This window comes from Lolium rigidum, chromosome 5, assembly GCF_022539505.1.
Source record: "Lolium rigidum isolate FL_2022 chromosome 5, APGP_CSIRO_Lrig_0.1, whole genome shotgun sequence".
In the NCBI taxonomy this organism is placed as follows: Eukaryota; Viridiplantae; Streptophyta; class Magnoliopsida; order Poales; family Poaceae; genus Lolium; species Lolium rigidum.
This window is the reverse complement of record NC_061512.1, coordinates 57,039,454-57,063,855: the sequence shown is the minus strand read 5'-3', so window position 1 is coordinate 57,063,855 and position 24,402 is coordinate 57,039,454. Positions and strand designations below refer to the sequence as shown.

The 24,402-nt window shown below is 40.5% G+C and overlaps 1 protein-coding gene across 1 annotated transcript; it reads right to left on the bottom strand.

Annotated features, from left to right (window-relative positions):
- Positions 1 to 2,582: 2,582 nt before the first annotated feature.
- Positions 2,583 to 18,229, bottom strand: LOC124652282 (achilleol B synthase-like). The gene is made up of 18 exons (XM_047191299.1): positions 17,961 to 18,229; positions 12,812 to 12,997; positions 11,420 to 11,509; positions 11,156 to 11,347; positions 10,921 to 11,005; positions 9,809 to 9,975; positions 9,075 to 9,263; positions 8,851 to 8,964; positions 7,626 to 7,748; positions 7,433 to 7,552; positions 7,246 to 7,344; positions 6,324 to 6,380; positions 5,590 to 5,636; positions 5,357 to 5,500; positions 5,092 to 5,269; positions 3,421 to 3,495; positions 3,222 to 3,305; positions 2,583 to 2,871 (listed from the first exon to the last, which is right to left on the bottom strand). The coding sequence occupies exons 1-18, from the start codon at positions 18,156 to 18,158 to the stop codon at positions 2,740 to 2,742; spliced, it is 2,280 nt and encodes a 759-aa protein (XP_047047255.1). The 5' UTR covers positions 18,159 to 18,229; the 3' UTR covers positions 2,583 to 2,739.
- Between the last annotated feature and the right edge of the window lie 6,173 nt (positions 18,230 to 24,402).

The following is a 24,402-nucleotide window of genomic DNA, read 5'->3' as shown; positions in this document are numbered from 1 at the left end:
TTAATAGGAAGAGCAAGACGTATCTATCGTTATTTTCCCCATCGCTTCGTACAGCCACGGCACGATCGGTAGACATGGGCTTTACTACGAGTCAAGATGGGCCCGTAGATGTGCTGCTGGGCCAGCCAGCTCCGCACCACCAGTACGATCATATCCAATTGAGCTAGCGCCAATAGCTACGTAAAAAGTGGCTTAATTAGTTCCACCTCGCTTTGTTACACATAATCTCGCCGGTTCATATACGCAGGTTCTTTGGATGTCAACAAGCTGATGAAGAACAGAGAGAGAGAGTGATCAAAGATCCACATATGAAAGGAATCGCATAGTCGATCGTGCCGTCACGGGGCTAATGGTAATCGGAATGGATGCATGAGTGCCGGAGTTGAGGGCTTGCTGGTGTGTGAGGCCACGCTGTGCGCATGACCCATGAAGCGGTAACCACGTCGGAGGGTGAGTCCAATGACAGATTCTTTAGGAGTTCACACAGGGATGGAGGCATGGAGCCGGCTGCAACCAGAGCTCATCTAGCATGCAACTTCCCATTGTAAACGTAAACGGACATGGTTCATATCAGCACTTCGCATTGTCATATCACACTCGTGAGAACATCTTACTATATATGCGATTCACATATACTTCCTCTTGTTGTTTCTGGATATGAGTTTGAATTTTTTTATATAGGAAAAATAAACGTAAAAAGCTAGGAGGGATTAGTGGCTAGCTATGGTTTCGTTTGGGTTGAACTAGGTATGGCAGAGTGGGCTTATAACTAGGTCTGGCCGGTGGGGTGGGTTCTTATTTTTAATTCACTCGAATTTAGTAAAAAGAGATCGAAGGGAGTATCTACTTATGGAACAGAAATTGTGCTAGCAAAGATGAATTGAAAGCATATTATTATTTTTTTACCTTTTTACGTGGATTTTTGAACTTTGTTATTGGTAATATTTCTCGATATTATTGTTGAAAGTAATTTTCTTCATATTTATTGTTTCTGGATATGAGTTTGAATTTTTTTATAGAAAAAATAAATGTAAAAAGCTAGGAGGGCTTAGTGGCTAGCTATGGTTTCGTTTTTGTTGAACTAGGTATGGCAGAGTGGGCTTATAACTAGGTCTGGCCGGTGGGGTGGGTTCTTTTTTTTATTGAATCGAATTTAGTAAAAAGAGATCGAAGGGAGTATCTACTTATGAAACAGAAATTGTGCTAGCAAAGATGAACTGAAAGCAGATTTTTTTTTTACCTTTTTAGGTGGATTTATGAACTTCGTTATTGGTAATATTTCTCGATATTATTGTTGAAAGTAATTTTCTTCATATTTGTTGTTTCTAGATATGAGTTTGAATTTTTTTATAGGAAAAATAAACGTAAAAAGTTAGGAGGGATTAGTGGCTAGCTATGGTTTTGTTTGGGTTGAACTAGGTATGGCAGAGTGGGCTTATAACTAGGTCTGGCCGGTGGGGTGGGTTGTTTTTGTAATAAAATCTTTTCAATTAATCTTGCAGATAAAAATAAAAAAAATGAGGCTTTTCAATTTGAGATAAAGAAGTGTCAACCAAAACTTTAAAGGAGCTCTCTTTTCTTTTGCGAAAATTTTACCGATCTACTGATAATCATCGATAGCAGCACAAAGACGATGGGATTGCTGGGTCGAAATATAAGTTAACTTACATGTTTTTTAAACAAGTGCAAGAGGGGGAGAGAGTAGGGGGGGGGGGGGGGTTTGAATCAATATTTTGTTGAATGAACTTCCTTTGTCGCGCGACCCCAAGTGTATATCAGACATAGGTGTTGCCCATTATCCTTGTAACTATGCAGTATTACAAGTCAACGCAGCAAGGGGCTCGCAATCTGATCCTTTTAGGATTAATTATGTTTATCATGAATAGGAGAAAACAGACCACCATCGACGATTTTGATAAATAGGGGAAGTATGAACACAAATAGTTTGCTGAATCGTTTGAGTATTTTTTTCCCGGTGCAACACACGGGCACTTCTACTAGTACATTAAAAACCAGTATCTCAAAAAAAAAAAAAAAGGTTAGAAGAATCCGTTTTTTTGGGGAACTATCATTGTATCGTGGGTGAAAAAGACAAAATCAAAAAGCCCCATATTTACGCTATATTTATCATAAATTTATCTTTTGTGCCCAGGATACGTGGGAATCATTTCGAGTCCAAATACTTTTATGCGAATACAGTACCTGATCATCTTTTTTTTAGGATGATTCAGATTTCAATATATAAAATTACAATGCTTTTGGGGGTTTATGGGGTGCATAGCACCCACGTGCCAAAAATTAGAGTTCGCTGCCACTGCCGCTTTTCTCAACATTTACGTGACGTGATAATAATAATTATTTTGTCGTGCAAACCAGACACAATAATACTCACTCCGTTCCATTAAACACATTGGAGATTTATCGAAATTCAGATGTATCTAGGTACCAAATAAATTCAAATTTAAAGGGAGCAAATGAAACCTTATGTATAAATGAAACCTTCTGTACCATGTGATAACAATGGGACCAAAATTTACGTGCCAGGAGGCGCGCCAAGGCATGCACCAGCGTCTAGTCAATAACAATGATAGCCCATTCATTCTGAGATTAATTCTGAAAGTCTAACAGAAACTAAAACTACAGAAACATATACGTGATGTACTACTATGGCACATCACTGAAAAACATTGTGCCTGAGCAAAGTTTTTGCGAGATGTGTTTGTCTCAAGTATCTCATACTCAATTGCACCCATCTTTGTTCTGGTTTGCAATAAGTCGGCGCCGAAACTCTCCGAGAGCCATAATGGGGAAAACATTGCGGTAGTTAGGATAGTTGAAGTAAAAGGCGGAGTTAGCACATCCAATATGTTCCTGTCAGGAAAAGGAAAAGAAAATGCAAGATGTGAGGGGGAGTTTAAGATGCTGAAGCATCCACTACTTCCATCCATGGCACGCATGACGCATCACTCAGCTTATAGCTACATAAAACGGTACATAGCATATGCAAGATCTACACTCCAATGGCATTTTTAGAGTTTTGAAATCTAATACTCAATTGCATAGTTTGCTAGTCATACAGCCTGCAGAATAGAGCTTTTTGTATGTAGTGTCAGTTTTTAGTACGGCGAATTTTGACAGAGTAATCGGTTCTTTCTTTATAATAATGCTGTACAATGGAGATCTTGAATATCCATGGTACAGAATAAGTGAAATAAACTCACCTCCTGGGGAAACTCGCCTGATTCTAGCTGCATGTTCATCAGCACTAGTGCTGCCCGATGTAGTGGTGCCGGATCTATTTCAACCTGGTGCGAGAGTCCAAGAAGAAACTATTATGTTATAATGACAATATCCCCAAATAATATACACAACAAGCAGTTGAAGATACTACTAATGCCTTCAATCGAAAATTGAACACACCTGTCCAGCATATATTAAAGCTAACATTGCCCATGCAGTGTCCACTGCGTGCGGAGCACCGTTGTCAACATACACCTGTTAATTTTAGAGGAGAAGTAAACTTTAATTTTTCCTTTTTTTCCCCACGTGATACCCATTGGGATCGAATTTCATTATCATATAAAGGAATTGCAAAAACAACTAGACCACAGCACAAAAAGGTGCTAAACTAGATAGATTTATTTTAGTTTCTTGGTTGGCATTAAAGGAAAAAATGTATTCAACCGTAAATATATCAAGTTTGGAATTTCTCTTTATTGAAAAATGTACGATATTTCTGTCCAAGTCGACAATGTCATTATGCTTGGGCCAGCACACATGAGCCTACTCGCATGCGTCGGCAACGTCTTGCTACCTAACAACTAAGAAATGAGATGTTTTCAATCGGGCGATTCGAACTATGAGCTCCTATCCATCGCTTTTAGCGCCTTTGGGTTGTTCCGTCACCTACAAATAAGATGGTGCGTTCCTTTAACATGTTAGTTACTCTCTTCATTCCAAAAGGATGACACTTATTTATCTAAATTTGAATGTATCTAGGTATAATTTAGTGTATAGACACATTTAAATTCAGACGAATCCGTGACACCTTTTGTTTGGAACAGAGGAAGAATTAATTTATATTTTAAAAAATTGTATAAATATTTTTTCTTACGGATTAATTATATTTGAAAAAATAAAATACGAATGTTCACATATGTCAAAAATACATGTTCATATTATAAAAATATTTTTTCATATGTATTATGCCAATTCTCATATTTTTTTAAATATTTGCGAGTAGAATGTTTTGTTTGTATATGAAAAAAATCATACAAAGAAAAAAATGTTCGTAGTACGTAAGAATGTGAAGCCATCATGTGAATTTCTACAAAACTCAAGCATTAAAAAAGAAATAAAATATTTCTATGTTCCAAGAAGTAGAAGGAAAACCAAAGAAAACCACCGAAACCAGAGAAAAACAGTAGAAAATGCTAGAACGAAAACTGCAATGAAAAAAAGCGGAGGAGAATTGATAGAAAGGAAACACTCCAATGCTTCGTCGGGCTGAAAAATTGGCCCAGCCTATTTTGCGGCGGGGGTCCGCAATAACTAATAGCTTGTTAAAAGAATAATGAGCCCGTCAATAGGGTTTGAAGTTGCAGTTGGTACTCGCGCCTCGCGGGCGGCAGGCATCAGGTTTATGGGCCATGCGATCGTATTATGGGCTGGACTTCATGCATATGACTAGAGGAATCTGTAACTTCATCCCTTTGCATGTTTTCTACTGAGAGATTTGCACGTCGCAACGCATTAAAATATACACGCGAAGTTTCGGTGTATTTGTAGGAAATGAAGAATACTATGCTCATAAAATTCACTTCATATTTTTTACTATTATTTAGTGAAGCCATCCAGTATAGTACGGTATTTAAGAGAAAAATAAGACGAATGTACCCTTTGATTGTAAATAATTGTCGGAGATTTAATGAACTTAGACATATTTAGACTACATTTTACCTAAAGTTGTGAGAAGTATTTAGGTTCGAAGGGAGTATTACGAGTTAATAAGATGAACACGAATTAGTATAATATAGTTACTACATATTCCAAATGATCGCAACTTGATGAAAATAGTAATAGGGCCCTGACCTCCGTTTCGATAGAAAGATAGCTTTCCCCCCATCCACCTGTACTTTGTTGCTTTGACAATAGAAAGTTGCATGCTTTTCTGATAGAAGAACTATTATTATAGGTTCTTCCAGCAGCAGCTAATCCTTTTACCCCAAAGAAGGTTCCGTAAGTGAAGCAAATGCCCCAAGTGCCGTACCTGCATCACAAATGAGTAGAGGAAAGTTGTCTTTAAATCACAAGTATGAAAGAATTTGAATGTGATAGATGGCACGATGTTACTCACCAGGAACCGTCATCCTGTTGTTTGCTCTGAATAAACTTAACTGCACTTTCAGTACATTTTTCTATCTCTTTTTTGCGATACATTGGATACAGCTCAGTGAACAATACAAGTGCATCAAGCACGGATGCTGTGCATTCAGCAGATCTATCCATTGTATTTGTTCTAGAAGTCAGTTCTCTCAAGGAAATATAAAAGTAGAAGAAAGGATAATATTTAAGATTTTAATTGCTTACGGATGATCGATGACAATGTTCTGAAAGCTCTCGGAGGGATTGAGAACCTGTGATATCAAACAGAATGCATGTTAGATCATATGCAATATAGTATGTTAGGCTGGAGATGGATAATACAAAGTTATCCCTCCTTTACTGGTGTTTGCTACGACAGATACAGTTAGCACAATAAACAACTCGGGAGGGGAGCCGAGGCAGTTTTCACACAAAAAGATAACAACTTGCAGGACTCCCTTTAAATTTGTCTGTGTGCTACAAAGATACATCTTTATTGTTCCTTGGATGCAAGAGGGTGTTTTATTTCTTTTCGTAAGGATGTTATTGTAAGGGCTGGTTTCAGATAATATATGGCTTTATGCCTTTTCCACACAAAAAAAGTTTACTAGTTATTTGCTAAATTTTCAAGCCTTTATTTGATAGTATTTAAAAGTAGAATGACAAAACTTAAAAAGTACAATAAAATGGTACAATAACACCTCTAATAAAGTAGATTATGAATGATTTTATTTGGTTAGGAAATAACTGAAAATAAACGGGTAGTTTAACCTGACATTCTGTTATGTGTATATAAGTCATGATTATTAAAACCTGATTTAAAGTAAATCAAATAGTGATAACACATAGAGATAAAATGATACCATTTTAGTACATTTGACATTCTTACAAGTTATAAGCATTACTCATGAGATGGATCATTTTGGCACAATTGATAAAAGAGAACCGTAATTACATACCTCTAGCCAGGAATATGTTCTTTTGCATTCATATGTAGAAAATGAACCGTCTTTGTTCTTCAACACAGAAAAATAGCAATCAGTTGCATGGCGTATGCACTATGCTAAAGGGGCCAAAGAGGCTGTTTATGGACGAGAAAAAAATATACCACCATACAATTCAAGAATAAGCATTTCCTTAAAAGTCTAGTTTGTCCACAACAATGGAAGTCCTACTAACTAGTGGACCGATGGCTAAAATTTGAGCAAATCACATCAAAAGATAGCTAAAAATTCAGCGTGTCCTTAGAGCATCTCCAACAGACGCTGTATTCAAAAAAACGACTAGTTTAGTGCGTCAGAGGCGCAAATTGATGCTTCAACAGATGCTGTAACTGGTGCTGTAAAGTGGAGCACGCTGCAAAAGCGCTATCTCGTGCGCTATATTTACCGCGCTGGAAAGAGCGCGCGGTACAAATCGCGCGTAGAGACAACTATCCAGTTTTACAGCTCCAAAATATAGAGCTTCTGCCGGAGGAGAATATAGCCTCACGCGCGAAACACGGATTGAGCGCGCTGCAATGTGCTTTTACAGCGCCAAAATTTTGCGCGACTGTTGGAGATGCTCTTATAACATTAGGCATAACATGTCAAATAGAAAAGCCTTCTCTCTGGAACGTGAGACAACTTCACCCCAGATGGAGGTTCCAACCATGGCGTGGTTAGGCTTGATGAAAATAAACTAGTTTAGCAAGTAGAGAAATGGATTGGTTGTAGGGCCTAGGTACAAGTGCCAGAACTAAGTGATTAGTTTGACACCAATAGTTGTCAGAGAATAAACTCATAACACTTCTAAAAAAATACCAAGTTGCATAATTTCGACGAGTACAAGGAGTTGTGGGAAATCTATGCTCATGTTAATTCATGTACTTTTAGGGCATACCATGAAAGAAAGGATGCAGTCAATAGCATCATACAACCTTTCTTCTTCTATTGAGTCGCCAACATGCTTTGGCAATATCTTTGATAACAACAACAATGCCTGAAGAATGTAGAATATTCAGTTAGGTATTATTGTAACATGAATGTAAGCATCATGCCAACAAAGGTCATAGGAATAATCTACTTACCTTGACGGATTCAGCGGTACAGTCAGAAACAGACCAACCATTGTCTATTGTGGAAAGAGTCCACGAACCTTTTGATCTATGGCGATAAAAACTTTGATAACTTGGATAATTTTTACGAACCTTCGGATGTAAGGAAAGTTTAAATTAGATTAATTAAAATATATTTATTGAAAAATGGTAGAAAGTCACAAACCTGTGATTTCTTTATAAACTCATGAGCCTTCTCTATAGTTGGACCAAATTCTTCAATAAGATTTGATGAGCAAAAAGCTTGAATTATAAATGGAGTCTCCCAGCTTTGGCAACCGTCGTAAATCTGTTATTTAATAAAAAAATCACATGTGCATGTCCAGTTTTGCACTTGACATGTCCCAGAATCTTATTTGGAATAAACACTTATTCCTTAGAAAAGTTTATAGAATATATTTTCTAGTAATAAAATTAGAGAAATCACATAAAACTGCATGATATCACAAGTAGCTAGCTATTCCGAAGGGGAAAATTATTTTCATGCATGTACCCAGAAAATAGGATCATTTGCTTATGTGTCCTCTTGCAACTATGGAACATGTGCCACCAACTTACTATGCGAAAATCTTTTCATTTCTTATTATATAGGCCCAATTTTCCATATGGGGAAGCTTAAATTAAGAAATATATTTTATTAATTATTTTCCAACTTAAGTTAATTATGCATGATATATTTACTCTAATGAGTATGAAAAATACAAGGAGGGCCATAGGACGACCAAAGTTGACATTGGCGGAGGCGACAAAAAAATTTGAGGGACTGGAATGTCGCTAAATATTTTGATCTTGATAGGACCGCATGGAAATCAACTATCCATGTGCCGGAATCTTAGTTTAGTTGTTTCTTTTTCTTGCTCCTTCTTTTGGTTTCCTTTTTTTTTTGTTGGGTTTCATATCTAGCTTATCCCAACTTTCATAGAAAAAATGATTTGATGTTGTTGTTGTATGTTTACTCTCTTATTTGTTGGTATCTTTGTATGGCTTTTGATGCTCTTCCACCGATGAGCCAAGCTATACAAAATATGCTCTAGTTGTAACAATATTTGTACGGGATGAAGCCTGCTGCCCGCATGGATTATACCATATAGTTTCATATCAAAATTCGGAAACCACTTTTGTAAACTAGAATTCCACGTTCTACTAGGAAACCGAGCTAAAACAAGTTAATATGGCTTGCATATTGGTATAATGCATGGGTGGGTAGCTACCCATGCGGGTATGAAATAACCCTGGTACTTTTTTTTGTCCCACTTACGTGGGAATATGACATGTGAAATCATGTCTTTTATATGAAACCCTTGTGGAAAGAAAAGTGTCTATAAATAAATAGTTTAGCAGCCACTATACAAAATATTATACATATACATGTACATCCAACGAACAAGTACCTTTGCCTTCATGCCGTCTTCTGCTAGCCACAAGTAGTCATATACTCTTGGAAGATGTTGCTTGAAAGCATTTGAATTTGGATTTTCTACCCAACAACATATCATATTCAATGCCTATTAAACATTAAGATATCAAGGAATATATTAACAAACTTTTTTTGGAGAAATTTATTTAAAGGAAATATAGTTTCTTAGTGAGGCCAAACTTTAACTGATGCATTTACCTTGTCAACGGGACAAATGGTAATATATTCAGTTGTTTCATCATTATAATGAATATGTTCCATGAGGTTACTCATAGCTCTCTCCCTTAGCTTGTTTGCGGGCCAATAATTTAACATTGGCTCTACAAACCTATTAAGACAACCATTTATAATACTTTGCGCCTGTGAATGTGGATGATGAAGGTCTTCCTGTTGCAAAATAATAACTTGGATTAAGCTTTCTATTTTTTTTATATATTCGCTTCCTTTTATAGTTTGTTGATGTAAATATGATGTAGGAAGCTCTTATAAATTTTGATTTTTATATGGTCAAACAAAAATAACCTTTTTTGATGAAAATATGAAAGAGGACCAAAATATAGTGTTTTACATTATACATAAAAGAACATATATGAAAAAAATCACTATCAACCGCGTTATGCACTTTTTTGGTAGGGTCATCTACAATATCATATTTATGGGATGCACTTCTCTTACGAACATAAGGAACAAAAACCATGGTACATATAAAATAGGGCCAATACATAAGTTTTCCATCTGCAAGTGGTAATAAACACGAATACTTATTGACAAAATAAATAATGTAATGTTTGGAACTATTAAAACATATTAAAAATGATGATTATTTTGTTCATTACTTTTATGTTATTTTATGATAAAATAAGTAGTGGATAATTGGCATACACTTTTTAGTAAGGTCATATGTGGAATTAATACTTAAGATAGTAACAAACCTTAGCACAAGAATCACGAGCCTTATTCCAGTCAATATTTTCATATGGTCCACAATAGAGCTCCTCTCGTAATGCCAATATAGTCGGAGTAATGGGCCCAACAAATTTCTTCCCATAAAGGTATGCCATTGACATATACACCAACCGACAAAAGCACCAAAATCGTCCTACATAGGATATAATTTGTTTTATTAGGAAATATTATGTATATACTAACCAGCAAAAGTGCCATAATCTTATATGAAAGATGAGGAGTGTATTTTGTATCAACAATTTTGTAGTTTCAATTTGATTTCTTGATATTTTTATTGTACCATACCTTCAATTTCACACAAAATATTAATTAAGCATAACATGTTTCATATTTCCTTGTTTTCTATATTTTAAGAAAATATTTGGCATCAAAAGGAGGAATGACCGCATTTCAATAATCTTCTCATGAGGAGGAGAATTTCCATATGTGGCACGTTGAGAGGATCATATATGAAAAAAAATGGTAGGATGCCACCAACTGTACCAGAGCCAAAAAATATGGCTCTAGATTTGCATTGTCAAATAGAGCACCTTTGGCAATGGGAGCATAAGCATATCTTAGTGGCTGGAGTAGGATCATTTTTTCCTAATTCACTAAAACAAACAAATTTCTCATATCAGTGTCCATTTTCTATGTATGGCTCCAAAAATGCTCGAAAGAAGGAGGGAAATAAAAAAAGCTTATGACATAATCTTGTACCTCACAAGAAGGCACATAAAAAACGCTCTCTACATGGGTATTTTTTATTTGAAGCTTTTCTTTGCTGTTTTTTGATCGTTACCGATATTATGACCAATTATATGACCTCTAAATTGAATAAATATTTTAAGGTTGTAATGTTTAAGTAAAGAACTATCATAGAAAAAATAATGAGAAGGATTAGGATTTTGGTGTCTTTGTAGGATCAATATTCCGAATTTCTCATAAATATATAGTGGAACTATGGTGTTTAGTTTTATGGAGTGAACTGCCAAACTACATTTCCATTTTCTTTGTAGGATCAATGCTCAGACTTTCTCATAAATATATAATTTATATGTGATTGCAGGACCATTTTCATGGAGAGAGAAACATGTACCTGGATGAATTGGGAGAAAGTATGGAACCAACCATAGTTCTGGTATAATTGGATTGTTTCCTGACCAGTCGTAGATACCAAGTATCTATGCACACATGCAAAACAATTTAAATGATTAACCTAAAGTGTGTAAATTATCGTTATATATGTGACATAATAGCTTCTTTTTATGGAAGTATGCTTGCATAGTTATCGACAACATATATTATATTGCGTATAATTAATACACACATACTGATAGAAATATCTTTCCCCATTGTGGTACATGAGTTGCAGTTCCATGCGATAAAATCCAATCCTGCCCTTTGATCAACGCATCATTACCATGTAACATCTCACCAAGAAGCCTTAATGCTGCATAATTTAAGCATGAGCCAAACATGTTGCTTGGTCCCCTAACATGTATTCCCCAACCACCATCCTCATTCTGCAGGTGTTGATAGTAAGAAAATACACAATTAATTTATCAAAATGTGATAATTTGCTAGAAATAACATGCCTGATGGTTGTAAATATGCCGACATATTTCACGTCGATGTTCCGAGGATATAACTATGTCCAGGGATCTCGTAACATACAATGAGAATATCTGCAAGACGAAGAAAAACCCCAACAAATAAGAAGCAACATTATGATTAATATAATTCCTCAATAAAATAGAGAAATAATAGAATTAGAAAAAATATACATGAGTTATTATTTGGAACGACCAGATTTCGATTTCTTCTGATATATACTTCTACTCGTGATTCTAACCAATCCATGTTTGGTTCATAGAGTTGACACTTGGTGTCACTGACATGTTTTTGATAAATGAAGTCATTATGGAGGCATATGTCTCATGAATATAACGTGAGTATTTATGCATCCCTAACCAAATGGGCAACCAACACAACTGAAAATCACATATCACACTACATCCATAGATCCCTATGCACATTCCTATCCCGATTTGTTCTCAACGCACTTATCCTCTTAAACTTGCAATGCAATTTTAGTAACTGCACTTCTACATACTTTTCATTTGAGCAATGCTACAAAAATATTAAAATATTGCTATATTCCTTCTTTGGGACAAAAATGTGATGTTTTATGCCCTTTTCAGGAAAAGGAGATTATCAACATGGACACTTATGGCTCACTCTTATTTATTGTGAACAAATCTTTAAGCTTATCTATTTTGAAATAAAGAGGATATTTATCTTACTAATGGATGTCCATACTTGATTCTTGGTTTTGATGACTAACATAATTTCAAATAGTTAATCTGCAAAAACCATGTACTCATGCTATCTAATCATATGCCAGCACATGTAAAATAAAGTGATAGTTGATGGCATGCCAATGATAAAATTGCTAACATTTAGCAATCGGCCCACTGGAATGATGACTTGCATGAAAAATGGGGCCACATGCGCTGTACTCATGCAAACATGCGCATGTTGACACATAATGTCAAAAGTCTGTATGAGTATATGTAGTTAGGAAATTAAGTAGATATTTAAAATTATTTGATTCATAATCATAGTGCCTATGGTCATTTAAATATCATATCTTCCTTTAGTTCTTTGTTAGCTCGTCATTAACTTATTTTCTCACTATCAATGATCGTATTCAAGTTCATCTTCCTTTTTCCTACAAGGACATGGGAACACACTCTCCTACCCTTGTTCTTTCTTTTCGTAACATTATATGTTAAAAAGGAAAACTGATTGAACATGGACGGATACGTCATTTATAGCTATGCAGCAAAAGCTTGGATATACATGACAACATGGAGTTTTGTGTTTTTTCGTAATTAACAATACAAACTTTCTTTACTATTTGTTTGCATCCGGGAAAAATTAGAGCACTAAAATGTCAGCTATATATATTTAAATATAGTACTTACGAACATAGGCATAATGAACAAAATTCCACTATAATCACCAGGCCAGTGGCCATCATGTGCTTGGAGAGTACACCACTGATTTAGAGCTCTCGTCAATGATGTTGATATGCATTCTTCTGTGACTTCCGTAATGTTTTCAAGCTTGATCTTTGGATTATTTACGCCAAGTGAGTTTAATTTTGCGTACTGCAACAAACAATATAATGTTAGAACTTAAAACCATATGTGGAATGATGCATGAACCTGAAATTAGTGTATATTTGATGAAAACTATTGTAATAAGACCAAAAATAGTGTATTGATAAAATATTTTTGCATGTGGAATTTCTATGGTATATATTATAATTTTATGGTTCAACAAATGTACTATTCATTAAATACATCGGAGAATATTTTGTGTAACGGGACATTTAGTGCACCCATTGTCAATTGATACCTCTACAAGTTGTTAAAAATCTTAAAAGAAGTAATAACATACACCGTACTTGTATCTAACAGGTTACAAAATTTTAAATCTGAATTCATAACTCAAGCCAAAAGGAAAATGGATATTAGGCACGGAATAGCACCCAATGTATCATGTAGTCCAAATTTGGCCGATTGTCAATATTAATAACAGAAAATTCATTTTGTTTTTCAAGTTTATCTCAAATTTGAATTTAATGTTTTATAACAGAGTTTGACACAAGTGTCAAACTGAGGGCTAGTTGTGACGTGTGAGAGAGGTTCACAAATACAGGTGTGTGAAAGAAGCTTTACACTTGTGACATTTTATATAGACAAGAGAGGACAGGGCAGGGAATGGATTTAAGGAGCTCTCGTGTGACTTAGGGTGTGTTTGGGAGAGCTCCACTCCACCAAACCAATGATGTAGCAGGTGAAGCGGCCCCAAACGCATAAACTCCACCTATTAGCCGGGGTGAAGCTGTGTATATGGATATTGGACCGTACGTGGTATACAGACTCCAAATTATCTCTTGCTAATCTGGTAGACAATTCAACATGTCAAGGATGCTCTCACTTTACCATCCATCACATGTAATTCATATGGCAGATGCCAATTTTCGTGCGTAGATCTTAACGCTGTTTTTTTTCTTCCAATGATCGTACTACCAGGTCGCTAGACAAATTTGAAAAAGGAAAACAAAATAATAAGGGTACTCAAGACGTTGGAAAACATCCTCCCACTAATCTGGAGCTGAAACAATTTTTCTTCCAAAACAGATTTTAGTACTCCAGAGCCCGTTATGTGGAATGGAGTTTTATACGTGGACTGAAGTGGAGTGGAGTGGAGCCATCCCAAAAACATCCATAGTAAGATATCCATAGCAAGATGTAAAACCGGTTTTAGATTTTTTTCTTTCTAAAAGAAGATGTAAAATTGGCCTCGATCACCGGCGGTGAGCCGTTAGAGGAAATCAATTTAAGGAGCTCTGCCGTGACGTCGACATAGTAAGATGTACCTCACCCAACCGACGTTGAAGTTAAGCGAGGAGCGGAGTCGCGGAGATGACGTTTACATCCGAACATAGCTCCAGGCCAACAACTAATCTATATCTCTTATAACGCAAAACCCCACTAGAGGGTTATTTAAGTTGTCTATCTCAACATGCAAGCTATCAACATTATACATTCTATTAGCCATCCAATTGTTCATGTCATCCCCTACTAACATTCATTAATACTCTACATGGAAGCCATATCATCTATTTTTAAGCCATTCAATTGTCCACATCATCAACTTTTAGCTGTCAACTCATAACCATTTCAAGTCAGTTTTTTTTAAGTTAGCCTCTTCACTATTTACGCCAATTGAATCCTGCATGTTCCTGCAAATAAACTCCTATTCTAATCAACTTATATCCTTTTATTTTTTTATAAAATAGAGTTATCGGAGAAATTCCCGCTGCAACACGCGAGGTATCCTTCTAATTAACTACAGGATCAAACAGTGCTAAACCTTTGCCAAACAGTAAACAACATGCTCCCGGGGCCTGTCTCTATCTCCGCTGGTGGAGAATATAAAAGGAGCTGATCGTCAGGCATGGGTGCGATGATGTGAACTGGGGTCGGCCTCCCATGGCTTCTGCCTAGCAGCTGCTTGCCAGTTGCCATGGAGGAAAGCGGGATGCGCTGGATGGTCTGATCTTGGGCATGGAACATCCATCTTTTTGGTCCAAGAAAGCAACGTCCTAAAAGTGACGGGCGACAAATAGCTCCTGTGGCTGGGCTTAGCGTGATGGAGTCACTTCCCTCTTTGTCCACACAAGAATAAGGAATGCTAGAGCCAATAGATTCTTCCTTTTTTTCCGTTTGGCTCCTTCTCCATTAAGAATGGATCGGAGATACGTTTTTGGAAAGATCAATGGCTGGGAATAACTATCCGCGAACAGTATCCAGCCTTGTACAATATTATTTGTTATAAAGGGAATACCTTGCAAAAGGTGATGGAATCTTCTCCACCCTCGGTAACTTTCAGATGTGATCTTACTGGTTCCCGCCTTGACTCTTGGAACGAACTGCTTCAGCGGTTAGATTCAATTCAGTTATGGACGGGGACTGATGAATTTCGTTGAAGTCTTACCAAGAATGGTGTATTCTCGGTAGCCTTAATGTATAAAGCCCTGTGCATTCTTACCGAACCGATTTTAAATAATAAGTCCATCTGAAAGATGAAGATACCATTAAAAACTAAGGTCTTCGCATGGTAACTTCGTCGAGGTGTGATTCTTACTAAAGATAACCTTGTAAAACGTAATTGACAGGGTTGTAAGAAATATGTGTTCTGTCATGAAGATGAAACAATAAAACACCTTTTATTCAACTGTCGGATTGCTAGATCTATATGGTCAATCAATCAGATAGGTTCTACCCTGTACCCACCCCGTAGTATAACCAATATATTTGGAAATTGGTTAAATGGGGTGGATTCAAGGTATAAAACGATTATCCGAGTGGGAGCGATTGCAGTTGTATGGTCACTTTGGCTGTGTAGAAATGACAAGGTTTTTAATGATAAAAATTCTTCTATCATGCTGGTTATCTACAGATGTACAACTATGCTCCGTTCATGGTCACCGCTTCAACGCTTCGAGGACCGAGACCTATTTTTAAAGGTGTCTACACAATTGGAGAATACGGCCAATGACTTTATTACCCAACATGGGTGGCTGCATATCCGTAGGATAGAAGCCAATGGAGTTGTCGACTGGTTGGTTTTTTTCCCTTATCCTTTTTGTACTCCTTTTTGATTGGATACTGGATTCGTAAACGGCTGTGTGCATCTTAGATATACAGAGGCTGGGTGTAATGCTTGATATTTCGAGTAATAAATCGCCCTTTATCGAAAAAATAGTTTCTTCCATATACTACTTTCTTGTGATATCTATGAGAGAATATAGTGCACCCAGTACCCATTGTTACTTTCGAAGTTCTAAAAAATCTTAAAATAAGTAATGATACATATTATAGTTGTATGTAACATGTTACAAAATTTAAATACAAATTAATAACTCAAGAGAAAAAAAGGAAAGATGTGATTTAGATAATTATCTAACGTAACTTGGACTCTGAATTTGGCCCATTATGAATATCAATAACAAATAAAAAATCGTTATGTTGTCTAAAATTTAGATTGAAAGTTTTATAGCATGTTCAATACACATGTCATAGTTTTTGAACATTTTCTTAATCTCCTAAATGTGTCAAACAAGAGGCCAGGTGCAACACGTCCACGACAAACCAGCAGTATGAGAGTATCCACCACCCTGGCCATATGTACACACATACACGTGGGTAACATAACCTTTACACTTGATATTTTATATAGATAGACAAAAGCACACGGACAGCATGGGGAATCAGATTTAAGTACCTCTCCTGTGACATAGCAAAATGATGATATACATACGCATACATATTTCAATGTGCTATTTGACTTAAATGATTAGATACATATAAATTATACCACTGTGTACATGTATATATTATATATGATCACATATCATAGTAATCTGGTCGCCCATTGGGTAACTCAAGGACGTAAACATATACCCATACCCTATCCACGATTAATCTGGTTGCCCAGAGGTCACACCCATGGGCACACATGATGATCTATACTCTATCCATTCGGGTCGGGTGCCCATGGGCGCACGTACGCATGGATCAAATTGCCGGCTTGACACTCGACGATGGCGTGAAGCGCCGGGCGGTAACAACTTTTACAGGAAGAGCCGAATAGGGGACGATTGTCTTGGAGCATTGGGAGGAGAATGAACATGGTGGTGTCAGGATCGTCGAGGCATAGCCCCACATCCTTTTTCTAGAGACGCTATAAAAGGAGTGGATATCGTTAGGAATGGGTGCAATGATGCAAACTAATAACCAGAACCGACGGCGAAGAACCGTGGCCGGAACCGTCTGGGCAGCCATGCACTGTGGCGTTACTTAGGGTCATGGTCTCATGGTCTATACCGTCTGATAGAGTACATATATGTGTACGAGTTAGACATAGACTAGGATTATATGGGTTTTTTTTGTACTTCAAGTCCCCCTTCTTGTACCTCTTTATATACACCTTGATGGTCATGGCAAGGATTTTATAATTTTTTTTACATATTATCAGAGCTAAGATGTCACAAATTCAAAACCTTGCCCATGCAATGCTAAAAATAAAATAAAAATTCTACAACCAAAATCTACGTTAAGAACTAAAATAGCCTAAACGTGAGAAAAAAGTTGAATATAAATACATTGCCCAATCTTTTTTACTATGGATGCCACCATCAGGTGGCATCTGGGGGCGTGCATGCATCATCCATTTTCCAGTCAAAGAAGGTGACATCCTAAAGGAGACTGGCGACAATAGCTCCTGTGGCAGGGCTTAGCGTGATGGACTCGCTTGGCTCTTAGTCCACAAAAGATTAAGACAGGCCGGATATAATGTTCCTTTCACGTATTTTCTTGTAAAATCATACGTTAAGGAGAATCTCCTTTAGAATTGTTTTGACCGAATCATGCGTTCCTAGCGGTTCTACTCTACAACTAAAATGGCCGTTCCAGAGGATTGCCGATCTGTTCGTTTTCCTATGAAAACCAACGTTTTTACGGTTGCAACGCTTGTTTCAGGAGGGAAGTGTAAAGTTACCTGCAAGCGTAGGAGGAGGTCCTGGGACTCCTTCCTCTGGAACCGGTGCTCCGTGAAGTCCCGACGCATCCTCTCCACCTCGGCGCGTTCCTCGGCCGTGCCGGCGTCGGGGTCGAACTCCCACACCTGCCTGCCGAGGAACTCGCTGGTCGACCGTAGCCACGGCCCACTGGCCCCGCCAATCTTCAGCTTCCACATCGTCCAACAGGAAATTTCACCCGACGTACGTGTATATATGCACACGAGCAACGCACAACCCAGGCTAGAGGTATGACCACACCCGTTCGAATCACCAGACACCAGTGTATATATACACGTACGGAACTTACTAGCAGGTAATTTCAGCATGAGTTTTCTGTTTTTTCTTTTACATTACTGATTTGTTTAGAGCGGAACCTTTCAAGGCGCTGAGGCCACTCCTAGTATAGCCAGCCGCCAGCGTACGTAGTACACCGACTTGTCAAAGTAGTAGATTCCCCAAATCTTGTATCACGTCAAGATGTTTATCCATCTATATCTATCTATATCTATACCTAATAACTAGCACAAATGCCCGCGCGTTGCTGCGGAACTGTAAAAATTATCGACTTAAAACATAAAAAATAAATAGGCGGCCAAGCACGCGCTAGCCCCGCATATCCCTCGCTCCTCTTGGCTTCCAACACCGCTAGCCGCTCCCTGCCACCGCTTTGCCTGTCTTGGCCATCACCACCTCGGCGGCCTTGGTTGTTTCGGCACACCTCCCTCTCCCCCGCATGTGCTCGACCACCTCTGGCTGTTTACCTCGACCGGCAGTGTGCAGCTCTCGCCACAATTTTATGCACACTACTATAGAGTTTGATTATTTATAAACGTCATATTGTATAGCATCAGAAGTTCGATTATTTATTGAAACGATGACCGATTGCTTTGGATTTGTGATCTTGTGTGCTCTAATAGCAATGATATTTCATGCTGAACAGATTGACGTGCGGCGCTAGGAGTTTACCATGTTAAATTGGGTGACGTGTGGCCCACGTCGATGGCTCGTTCGGCCGGAAAGGATCTCACACCCAGCGATACCAATGATTCTCGAAAGAAAAAATCCCCCAAATCTTGTTGCTTCTTTCCTTTCCTTTCTTGTAAAAATATACAGTAATAAAAAAAATAAACGTAAGAAGAGAAAAATGGAAGGAAAAGGCCCCATCTATCTTAGGTCCATGTGTTGCTATGGTGCCACATTAAATTAAATGACAACTTTGTCCTTAATCAATATGTTTCTTGTACGGTGCAATCTTTTGAAAATCGCGCGATGATTTTGTTAGGGCAATATGCTTGTTGTATTACCAGGGGGCCAAAGGCCACAATATATAGTATATGTACAGGTGCACATATGCAGAAAGCCCCCTAACATATGGGGAAACTACAATATACAGATATATACATCTAACACCCCCCCCCTCAAACTCATGGTGGATCCACAACACTGAGTTTGGAGAGTAAGAAATCATGCTGCGCTCGAGTCTGTGCCTTCGTAAAGAAATCCGCCAGCTGCAAATGCGAAGGCACATAATGAACCGCAACAACATCATCCTGTACACTGTGCACGTGTGTAAAAAGCATCAACACCGATATGCTTGGTCAGCTCATGCTTGACCGGATCACGTGCAATACTGATAGCACATGTCTTGTCGAGACAAAAGTGGAGTGGGTGTCGTAACAGAGACCCCAAAATCTGCAAGCAACCACCGTAACCAAGTCACCTCAGCAATCAACAAAGCCATATCCCGCAACTCAGCCTCAACACTCGAACGGGAAACTGCGACCTGTTTCTTCGTCTTCCAAGCAACAAGAGAACCACCAAGAAACACACAGTAAGTAGAAAGCGAACGAAGATCCATAGGATCACTTGCCCACGTAGCATCCGAATAGCCCGGAGTCTGGAGAGAGCTGGAACGAGGGGAAAGAAAAGGCGACAGTGATCGTGCCACGAAGATAACGAAGAACACGGAGGAGATGACTATAGTGAACGAGTGGTAGGAGATGAGACAAGGCGACTCGAGAATATGAACATGATAAGAAATATCGGGACGAGTGACGACAAGATAAAGAAGACTCCCAACAAGATGGCGATAACGGGTGGGATCGGGAAGAGGATCACCATCGGTGGGACGAAGCTTAACATTAAGCTCATAGGAGTATCGAGCGTGCGCTCATCCCCAAGAGCAGCACGAGCAAGAAGATCCTGAATGTACTTTTCACGAGAGATAGAAAAGCCATCGGAAGTGGAGGAAACCTCAATGCCAAGAAAATAGCGAGGAGGACCAAGATCAGTCATAAGAAACTGATCACGAAGACGAGCCTTGACGAAGGCAATATACTCGGGATCATCACCAGTAATGATCATATCATCAACATAGAGAAGAAGAAGAGTACGTCCACGAGGAGAAGTGTGAACGAAAAGTGCTTGGATCATGAAGACTAGGAGAGAAACCAGCAACGGTTACCACGGAGGCGAAGCGCTCAAACCGGGCACGAGGTGCCTGTTTGAGACCATAGAGAGAACGTCGAAGACGACAAACCATCCCATCGGGAACGAGAATACCCGGGAGGAGGCTGCATGTAAACCTCCTCACTCAACTCGCCATTAAGAAAAACATTCGAACATCAAGGCTGGGAGACGGACCAGCGGCGAACGAAACAACAGCAAGAAGGGTACGCACGAGTAGTCATATGAGCCACGGGGGCAAAAGTCTCATCATAGTCACAGCCGTGCTCTCGCTGAAAGCCACGAGCCACAAGACGCGCTTTATAGCGCTCAAGAGATCCATCGGAGCGAGTCTTAATTTTATAGACCCACTTACACGTGATAGGACGAACACCGGAAGGTGGAGAAACAAGATCCCAAGTGCCGGTGCGCTCAAGCGCAGCGATCTCCTCAGCCATGGCAAGCTGCCATTCAGGATGACGCTCGGCATCCCGATAAGAAGTCGGCTCGGAAACGACAGAGAGACCATATTGACTAGGAGAGTAACGAGCTGGAGCACGACACCGACGGACAGGCCGTGAAGGGGGAAGATCATCAGCAGAGGACAACTCATCAGAAGAAGCGGAAGAAGGGACAACATCAGAAGGATCCGAAGCCGGAGAACGAGGAGTACTAGGTGGACTAGACGGAGCAGAGGATGGCGCCGAAGGGGGCGCATCAGGACTAGGAGGGGAGGAGACGGGATAGCAGGGGGTGCATCCGGAAAAAGAAGAAAAGAGATATCATCCACCGGGTAAGTACCCGAGGTGGAACGAGGATAGAAGGGACGCGTCTCATCAAACGTGACATCACAAGAGATGCGCATCCGACAACCAACGGGGTCCCAACAGCGATAGCCCTTATGCTCATCACTGTATCCGAGAAAAACACACTCAACAGACTGAGCGGTCAGCTTGGTGCGATCGCGAGGAGAGAGAAGAACATAGCAAACACAACCAAATAAACGAAGTGTCGAGTAATACTGGAGAGCAACCGGAAAGACGCTCGAGAGGAATGCCACCTTGAAGGGCAGCAGAAGGCTGAATGTTAATGAGGTAAGTCGACGTAGCGACCGCCTCAGCCCAGAAATGCGGCGGAAGAGAGGAAGCAATCATCATAGCACGGGTAGTCTCAAGAATATGATGATGCTTACGCTCGGCGACACCATTTTGAGCATGGGCGCCGGGACACGAGAACTGGGCAAGGGTGCCCTGCTCAGCAAGAACACCACGCGAGTCTTTGGGAGATATACTCTCCTGACGAGTCGGCACTGAAACACACGAATAGGCGTGGAATGCGAGTACGAACCATGGGCGCAAAACGGCTGATAAATAGAAAGCACCTCCACTGCGAGAGTGCATAAGAAACAACCAGGTGTATCGCGAAAAATCATCAATAAACAAAATATAGTATCGATGACCCGCTTTCGAAGGAAAGGAGCCGGACCCCAAACATCCGAATGAACTAAATCAAAAGGTCGCTGAGATACAGACGCACTAGTAGGATAGGGAAGCTGAATCTGTTTGCCTAGCCTACAACCCTGACACGAATGCAAAGACACGTCTCCTGAGACAGACCCAGAAGACCACGACGAACTAATGACGATAAACGGGAGCCATAGAGGTGACCCAACCGATGATGCCACTGCTGAAAAGATCCAGTGACGAAGCGGCAACCGCGGGAGAGCGCGAGATGAAGTGGCAACGAGAAGGAACGCGAAGCCGGTCTAACTCCCGAGCCCCGGGGACTCAAGGCTGCGAGGGCCAGCTCCAACCAGGGCACTGTGTATGGCGGTCTCGAACAGCACAAGAATCGAGCGTCAAGAATGACGCGACAACCGAAATCGATGAGGCGACTAGCGGAAAACGGGTTCATCTTAAGACTAGGAACATGAGAAACATCGGGAACAAAGAAAGAGGTAGTAGAAAGGGTGCCTCGGCTGGAAACGAGGGAGAGAGGTACCATCAACCGTGATAACACGAACAGGCGAAACAAGAGAGCGAAGAGCGAGAAAGAATAGAAGACGCGAGAGGTCATATGAAAAGAAGCTCCGGAATCCGGATACCACGGGGATGACGTACCGACTGTGTGGAAGGTGGTGGTCGCACGGTGCCGGAAGAGCCAGGCACGAGAACCCGCGGTACCCGTCGAGGAAGAGCTGCATGCCGGCGAGCGGACCACGAAGACCACGGATAATGTCCCGATCGAGATAGCGCAACGACGAGAAGATCCCGAAGAACCAGACGACGATGAGTAAGATGCGGCGGGCGTAAGCTGGGATCCCTGCGCCGGCCAAGTAGAGATAGTGTGGCCGGGCCTGCCACGGTAGGTGCAAGGAGGTGACGTCGAACCACGAGGCTGCTAGGGCCGACGCCGACCACTGGAATGGAGGAGTAGGAAGTATCGGGCTGTGCCGGAGGCCGCAACGAAGCCGGCGGCATAGGAGGTCCACGAGCGGACGGCACGGGAGGGCCACGAGCGGCAAGAACGAGAGGGAACCTCAAGAAGACCAGCACCACGAAGACGAGTCTCCTCAGCACGAAGCTCAGCAAGTACCTCAGAGAGCGGAACACGACCACGAGCAAGCAGCTGGGCCCGGCGCGGCTCAAACTCCTTACGGAGCCGCGACAAGAACTCAAAGACGCGCTGAAACTCCAGATCCGCGCGCACAGTCAGATAGCAGGGACAGGTGGCACACACAGCTGTACGGAGAGAATCAAGCTGACGCCAAATAGCAGCACTCTAAGTGTAGAACTCATCAATAGTAGAATCACCCTACTGAAAGGCACGCTCCTGACGGACCACAGATAGGTAGAGAGCATCCCCAGACGGCTGATAGCGCTGACGAAGAAAAGCTGTTATCACCAGATTTTGGCTAAAAGTCATGAGGTGGGCCGCGATCAAGATGGGCTTGGAAGATTACGCGTGGAAGATCTATGAAGCGGCCTTGCACGGAGAATTTGGGCTAGGTTGCCCGTGTATCTTTGATTACGATGGATTGTATCTAGATTAAGAGTTAGAGTTTTACCCGTGCACGGTTTAGTGCACGCCCACATTAGAAAGTCCGCTGGACTATAAATATGTACCTAGGGTTTATGGAATAAAAACAACCAACGTTCAACCACAAACAAATCTCGGCGCATCGCCAACCCCTTCGTCTCGAGGGTTTCTACCGGTAAGCATCATGCTGCCTAGATCGCATCTTGCGATCTAGGCAGCACTAAGCCTGCCTACGTTGTTCACGCGTTGCTCGTATCGAAGCCTTTTTGATGGCGAGCAACGTAGTTATCTTAGACATGTTAGGGTTAGCATTGTTCTTCATGCTGCATGCTTTCGTAGTGCAACCCTTGCATGTCTAGCCGCCCTTACGCCTATCTTAGGCGTAGGGGCGCCCCGCTTGATCGTAGTTTAGTAGATCTGATCTGTTACGATTACTCCTTGTTCTACAAGGATTAGTTTAATATCTGCAATAGTTAGGCCTTACAAAGGGGGAGGATCCAGCGGCACGTAGGGTGTCGTTCGTTGGCCCTAAGCGGGATGTTCCGAGGATCAACCTCGTGTTGGTTTTTAGGCCTTGCTTAGGATCGGCTTACGATCACCGTGCGTGGCCGCGAGGCCCAACCTGGAGTAGGATGATCCGATTATGCGGTGAAAACCCCACATCGTCGTAGATCTCATTAGCTTTACCATGATCAAGCAGGACCACCATATATTCGGACACCTCGTCCGAATCATGGGTGGATCGGCTCTTTGAGCCGATTCACGGGATAACCTGAGAGCCGATCGAGGCTCGTATTTAACGTTTACGTGTGTGCCCTGCAGGAAACTAAGCGAGGCATCATCCACACCTTCACGACCGGGTATAGGTCGGGTGGCACGCCCTTGTGATAAACATCGGTGCGTGCGACCAGGAGGCTTTGCGGGCCGTCGCTCGAG